At 64.7% G+C, this 7,022-nt stretch overlaps 1 protein-coding gene across 1 annotated transcript in view; it reads left to right on the top strand.

The window, feature by feature from the left end:
- The window catches only part of Ncor2 (nuclear receptor corepressor 2), an 80,521-nt gene that overhangs the window by 65,469 nt on the left and 8,030 nt on the right, over window positions 1-7,022 (top strand). Inside the window, exons 29-38 of the mRNA XM_033762684.1 lie at window positions 156-296; window positions 478-564; window positions 911-1,197; window positions 2,280-2,625; window positions 3,591-3,812; window positions 4,821-5,072; window positions 5,386-5,535; window positions 5,608-5,739; window positions 5,817-6,021; window positions 6,929-7,021. Coding sequence (XP_033618575.1) covers window positions 156-296; window positions 478-564; window positions 911-1,197; window positions 2,280-2,625; window positions 3,591-3,812; window positions 4,821-5,072; window positions 5,386-5,535; window positions 5,608-5,739; window positions 5,817-6,021; window positions 6,929-7,021 — 1,915 coding nt within the window. The remainder of the gene's footprint in view (window positions 1-155; window positions 297-477; window positions 565-910; window positions 1,198-2,279; window positions 2,626-3,590; window positions 3,813-4,820; window positions 5,073-5,385; window positions 5,536-5,607; window positions 5,740-5,816; window positions 6,022-6,928; window position 7,022) is intronic.

The raw sequence follows: 7,022 nt of genomic DNA, 5'->3' as shown, positions 1-7,022 counted from the left end.
GCAGTGGGAAAATGAGGGGTTCTGTGGGCAGTGTCAGCCAGACAGGCGTAGGAGCGGAAGCCAGGGCTCCTGCAGCCCCGCCCCTCTGCTAGGACTGGCGTGCGGGTGCCTCTGGGTGCGCACGGGGCTGGGCCTCACCTGCCGCGCGGTTCCAGGTGCCGTGTCCGTGTCCCTGTGCTCCAAGGAGGACGGCAGGAGCGGCTCCGGACCGGCCCACGAGCCCACGGCGCCCAAGCGCACCTACGACATGATGGAGGGCCGCGTGGGCAGGGCCATCGCCTCTGCTGGCATTGAGGGTGGGCGCCACACTCCCATCACCCCTGCCCTCAGCTCCCCACCGTGGGGCCTGGTGCCACCCAGCTAGGTCTCGCCCCTCTCAGGGCAGTGGGTCCAGGAGAGAACTCAGCTCAGCACTCCCTGGAGGGAGGCGGGGCCCCAGGACCCAGCCCGTCCGTGATGCCCACGCCCTCCCACCAGGTCTCATGGGCCGCGCCATCCCCGCCGAGCGCCACAGCCCCCACCACCTGAAAGAGCAGCACCACTTGCGCGGCTCCATCACACAAGGTACCCAGTTCTGCTCTCGGCCCGGCCCAAGACCTGGGGTGGGAGGCATGGTGGCCCTGCCCAGCTGGCGGGGGTGGAAATGGTGCGGCAGCGGAGTGGACCGGGCACCGCAGCCTGGCAGTGTCGCTCACGGACACCTGTGCACACTGGTGCCAGCCAGAGCTGAGGGTGCAGGGAACCCGGCTCAGCCTGGACTGGGCCGGGCAGCTGCTGCAGGCAGGCCCTGTCCTCCCGTCCCCATGGGCGAGAACCGCCTGGCTTGTCAGGAACCAGACCCTGGGCACAGGCGGGCAGCCAGGGAGGGTCTGTTCTGGGCCGCCAGGGTCAGCTTGCCCTGCGCCCGCAGGCATCCCACGCTCCTTTGTGGAGGCCCAGGAGGACTACCTGCGGCGCGAGGCCAAGCTGCTGAAGCGGGAGGGCTCTCCGCCACCCCCTCGTGACCTGGCCGAGGCCTTCCAGGGCCGGTCCCTGGACGCCCTGGGCCCTTTGAAGCAGAAGCCGGCCCATGAGGGCCTGGTGGCCACGGTGAAGGAGGCTGGCCGCTCCGTGCACGAGATCCCTCGTGAGGAACTGCGGCGCACGCCCGAGCTGCCCCTGGCACCGCGGCCACTCAAGGAGGGCTCCATCACCCAGGTAGGGCTCTGCCCCTCCAGGTGGGGACTCTGTCCCTCTCCCCGATTTCCCAGTCAGTGGACTGGGGTTCAGAGACCTTAAGGAGCTCGCCCAGGGTCACACAGCGCCTCCTCCTGGCGGACTGTAAAAGCCCAGTGCAGTGTCCTTGAGTCTGCATCATGTGCCCCGGCCCATCGCAGTAGGGGACCTGTCCCACAGGGAAGGGGGCTGGTCAGCGAGACGCCCCAAGGGCCACTGCCAGGCAGAGGAGGCCCAGTAGGAAGGGGGCAAGCGTGTGGGCCAGGGGAGGACGGGGTGGTCCCTGCTGTGCAGGACTGGCAGTGTGGACATAGGCGGGCTCTCAGCCTGAGCCGTGGCACTGCCGTGGGCAGCGTCCACCCCTGGTCCATCGAGTGTTCCTTTCCAAGGTGAGCACATCTCCTCTTGAAGGTGACAGGAACCTTGTCCTGGCAGAGAGGGCAGGGGCGGGGGCAGGATGTCCTCCGAGCAACCTGGCTGCTCAGTGCACTGTGGTGCCTGGGACCCATCTCTGTGGCCGGCAGATGTGAAGCTCCGTCCCGAGTTCGTTGCCCAAGGCCACGGCCAGGGGGTGGGGCACCAGGCTCTGCTGCCCAATTCCCCAGCAGTCACTGGCCTGGCAGAGGTGCTGCCATGTGGAAAGGGTTTGCACATGGGGCCACTGCTGCCCTGCAGAGCCACCACTGGGCTTTCTGTCCCTTCCTGGGCACCCGGGCAGCTTTGGGTCAGGGGCCACGTGTCCCTCTCCTCAGCACAGCCACCTGTCCCCTGTGCTGGGGGTGTGGCAGGTCATTCCATGTTACAGACGGTCTGGGCCCGGGATCGCACCTTCAGGCTCAGGGTTGTCACCTTAGTGCTTAGGACTTAAAGGAGGGAGAGCAACTTAATTCACGTTTTCAGTGGGTTCAGTCCCTGGTGGTGGCTCTGAGGCAGGAAGGTGTGGCAGGGCCACCAGGCGCAGGGCATGGGGAGGCAGAGAGGGGGGTGGCGTATGGAGGGCAAGGGGCGGGGACAGCATGGGCCACCCAGCGCACAGCCCCCTGACCACATCCCTTGGCCCCCAGGGCACCCCGCTGAAGTATGACACGGGCGCATCCTCCGCCAGCGCCAAGAAGCACGACGTGCGCTCCATCATCGGCAGCCCCGGCCGCACCTTCCCACCCGTGCTCCCACTCGATGTGGTAGCCGACACCCGGGCACTTGAGCGTGTCTGCTACGAGGACAGCCTCAAGGGCCGGCCAGGGGCCTCAGGGGGCTCCATCACCCGCGGGGCCCCTGTCGTGGTTCCTGAGCTGGGTAAACCGAGGCAGAGCCCGCTAACCTATGAGGACCATGCTGCGTCCTTTGCCAGCCACCTGCCAAGAGGCTCCCCTGTGACCACGCGGGAGCCCACGCCGCGCCTGCAGGAGCGTGAGTAAGGGGCACCCGTGGCATTGAAGGGCAGTGTGGGGTCCATCTGCAGCTTGATCCCAGCCCCTCCAGCATCCTGCCACTCCCAGGCACTTTCAGAAATTTAAACTGACCAGTGTGGTGATACACACAGGTCATCCCAGCTCTCTGGGAGGTTGAGGCAGGAGGGTTGCAAGTTCAAGCCCAATCTAGGCAACTTAGTGGGACATTGTCTTTAAAAAATGAAAAGGGCTGGGCATGCAGCTCCATGTGAAGGCCCTGGTTTGATCCTCAGTACTGGGGGAAAAAAATTAAATGATGCCAATCCTTTGCTTACTGCCTTTCAGCAGCTCTGTACTTAGAGAAAGGTACAGCTCCTTCACCATGGCCCCAGGGCGTCCCACCTCTCCTTGCAGTTTCCTGCCAAACCCCTGCAGCCCACAGGCTGTGGAAGCCCCCTTCTATTCCCCTCGTGCCAAAGGTGGGGGTCACAGCTGTCTGCATGCGGGGCCTTTGCAAGTGCTGACCCCTGCCTGTCACATCTAGAACCTAGTGGCCCCTTCTATTCCCAGTTTCTGTCGCCACCTGGGTGACGTGGGAGTCTCCCACCTCTCCAGCTCTGGGCGTATCCTCTGACATTTAAAATTTTCCCCTGGTGCGTTTTATCTCCCTGGAGCCCTTGTGGGTTTACTGGCTCCTTACCTGCCTCCTGCCTTGAATGTCACCTCCGTGGGGCTTGAGGATTTTGTCTGTCTCGTCTCCTGGGCTGATCCCAGCTCAGAGAAGCACTGGACACCGCTGGTACAGATGGTGTGAACATGTCATTGAATGAGCGAGTGAGTGAATGTCTTAAAAAGGAACCCGGCAAAGCAGGGAGTAAACGGAAAGGAAAATGAAAGGGAAGCAGGCGACCGGGTAGAGGGAGGGACCGGGCGGGGGCCGGGTGGCTGTGCGTGTGCTGAGCCAGCCCGTGGCTGTCCCTGCAGCCAGCCTCCTGTCCAGTAAGACGTCCCAGGATCGGAAGCTCACGTCCACGCCCCGCGAGGTCGCCAAGTCCCCGCACAGCGTGGTGCCTGAGCTGCACCCGCACCCCGTCTCCCCCTACGAGCACCTGCTGCGCGGTGTCGGCGGCGTGGACCTCTACCGCGGCCACATCCCACTGGCCTTCGACCCCACCTCCATTTCCCGGGGCATCCCACTCGACGCAGGTGACTGCCGGGACCCCAGAGCGCCAGCCCACGGTGTCCCGGGACACCCACCATCTGGTTCCATGGGGAAGGAGAAACTGAGGCCCGGGGAGAGGAGGAACCAGCGTGCCAGTGTGGAGCGTGTGGCTGAGAGCTGGATTCCAGGGGTACCGTGGGTCCAGCAGCTCAGTGATTTTCGGTTCCTGTGGGACTTAGCAGTGCCTCGGGGGTGTGGACACATTAAACCACGGGCTCACCTGTGTGGGCCACACGGACAGGGTCTGCGTCTTCAGAAGGCTCACTGCTTGGAGTAATCAGTGAGCTGCATTTCGAAGCTCCACGTTCAGAGACGGCACACGGGGGCCGCTCCTGCGGGTCGGGGTACAGGTGTTTGATTGTGAGGTTTTCAGTCCTGTGCTATGCAGAGCACGTGGGGGACCCATATATGGGTGACGTGTGACTTGTGGTCAGATATTTAAGTTGCTCTTACTACAGTAAAAGACGTATTGCCGTTAAATCCCCGCAAAACCCTCCCCTCGCTCGGGGCATGTTCCGGCCATTCTCGCTGCTTCCTGCAGCAGTTCTGGGGTCCTCTTTCCCGGGAGTCTTCACGGTACGTGATGAATAATACTGCTGACGTCACTGCCGAGCGCTCGTGAGCACGCGACGTGTCCTCGTCCACTGCCCTCACCCCATCTGGCACTGTGCGACTTCCAGCTTCTCCCACAGTCCACACAGTTGTGGGAAACATTTTGAGTGGGTTCAGGACATGAGGCAGTCGCGACATTACAACTAAGGACGCTTAGGAAAGGGGACCCCGGAGCAGCTGCAGAAGGGGCAAGGATCCAGGCTGTGTGGACGGAGGGTGGCGGTGGAGGCACCGTGGGCAGCTTTTCTCACCAGAGCGCTGACTGCGTTTATGGCCACAGCCCCGGGCTGGCTGCCCATTGCCATGGGAACCTCCAGCGGGTGGATGGGCAGCGCTGTGGCTGAGGTGGGGCCACCTAACCGTGCCCGATGCTCCTGCAGCCGCTGCCTACTACCTGCCCCGGCACCTGGCCCCCAACCCCACGTACCCACACCTGTATCCGCCATACCTCATCCGCGGCTACCCCGACACGGCAGCACTGGAGAACCGCCAGACCATCATCAACGACTACATCACTTCACAGCAGATGCACCACAACGCTGCCACCGCCATGGCCCAGCGCGCCGACATGCTCCGCGGCCTGTCGCCCCGCGAGTCATCCCTGGCGCTCAACTATGCCGCTGGCCCGCGAGGTAGGTGACGCGGGCGCACCTGGGTCTCCATCCTACATGCCTGCTCTGGCCGTGCTGGGGCCGCTGTGCTAGGGCTCCCTGGACAGCTGTGGACGGCTTGGCACTGGCAGGGCTGCGTACTGCAGTTGCCCTGCCAGGCTGGACGGGGTGATTGAAGGTTGACAGCCGCCCTGGGGGTGTGGCCACCGGAGGCTGGACCCAGGAGGGCAGAGCTTGGGGGCCTCGGCTACCAGTGGCGCCCTCTGTCCTGGTGGCCTGTGCAGGGGCAGCAGCCGGGCCTCCTCTGCCACGTCTTGTTTCCTGCCCTCCCCAGGCATCATTGACCTGTCCCAAGTGCCACACCTGCCTGTGCTGGTGCCCCCGACACCCAGCGCCCCTGCCGCCGCCGTGGACCGCCTCGCCTACCTCCCTGCCGCGCCCCAGCCCTTCGGTAGCCGCCACAGCAGCTCCCCACTGTCACCAGGTAGATGGCCGTCCCCGGGGCCCTCCCACCTGCAGCTGTGTGGCCCGCTGAGTCTCTGCTTTGGTCCCCTAGGAGGCCCCACGCACTTGACAAAACCCACGGCCCTGTCCTCGGCAGAGCGGGACAGGGACCGGGAGCGGGAGCGAGACAAGTCCATCCTCACGTCGACCAGCACCGTGGAGCACGCACCCATCTGGAGACCCGGTGGGTGTCGTCCCTGACTGGGCCGGGCCTGGCAGCCGTGCGCTCCCTGCCCCACTGATCTGGCCGCCTGTCCCCAGGTACAGAGCAGGGCAGTGGTGGCAGCGGCGGCAGTGGGCCCGGGAGCAGCAGTAGCCGCCCTGCCAGCCACACCCACGCGCACCAGCACTCGCCCATCTCACCCCGTACCCAGGACGCCCTGCAGCAGAGGCCCAGCGTGCTTCACAACACGGGCTCGAAGGGCACCGTCACCTCTGTGGAGCCCAGCACGCCCACGGTCCTGAGGTGGGGTGGCTGGCACCAGTGGGGGGACTGGGCGGGCAGACAGACATGTGCTAGATTGTGCGCGGGTGCAGGGGTGACAGGTGGGTAGGCCCGGCTGGCTTGGGGAGACAGCCAGACAGACGGAAGGACCCGGGGGTCACATGCAGGTGGGTGAGGCCCAGGTGAGCAGGTGACGGGCGGGTGGTGAGAGGGGTGGATCATGGAGTTAGAGGAGCAGGAAGATGGACGGGTGGATGAATGGACAGATGTACGGTTGGACGGGTTAGAGGCAGGAGGATGGATGTGGTAAGAAATAGAACAGGTGGATGATGGGTGGGTTGATGACGGATGGATGGATGGCCGGGTAAGTGGGCAGTAGGTGAGGCTCAGGCTGGCCTGGTGTGGACGGCAAGGGGTGCAGTTGGAAGGTGGAACAGGTGAGTGGCAGCTGCTGAGGGGCCCCGGAAGGAGAGGTGGGCAGGGAACGCTGGCAACCACGGGCCTCTTGTCTGCTGCACGCGTGGTCCGCCTGCTCCCTGTGTGTCCTGAGCACCCCGCCCTCCTGCTGCCCCTTCTCCTTACCCTGACACGTGGCCAAGGAGGAGTCGCGCACTTTGGCGGGGCCCTCGAGCCTGTGACCGCCTAGTCCATCTGCTTGGCACGGGCACAGTGCTGTTGCCCACCTTGCTCACTGCCGGCCTCCCAGGGTCTGGAGGTGCCAGCACCCGATGGAGTGATACCTGAAAGGCGGGTGGAGGAGACAGGCAAGGCCAGGGGCAGTGTGCAGGTCCGAAGCCGGGGCAGACCCATCCAGGGAGGCGTCTAGGGCATCTGGAAGTCCCTTGGTCCTGGGCAGTGGGGACTCGAGGGTGTTGGAGTGAGAAGAGCCCACAGGTCCACGGCTGCCTGACGCCATTCTCTCCCTCAGGTCCACCTCCACCTCCTCTCCTGTCCGCCTGGCTGCCGCATTCCCACCCACAACCCACTGCCCTCTGGGCAGCACCCTGGATGGGGTCTACCCC

The sequence above is a fragment of the Fukomys damarensis genome, unplaced genomic scaffold, assembly GCF_012274545.1.
Source record: "Fukomys damarensis isolate Sample0158 unplaced genomic scaffold, DMR_v1.0_HiC HiC_scaffold_12, whole genome shotgun sequence".
Lineage (NCBI taxonomy): Eukaryota > Metazoa > Chordata > Mammalia > Rodentia > Bathyergidae > Fukomys > Fukomys damarensis.
The sequence above is the reverse complement of the archived record's forward strand: the minus strand, read 5'-3'. Positions and strand labels throughout refer to the sequence as shown.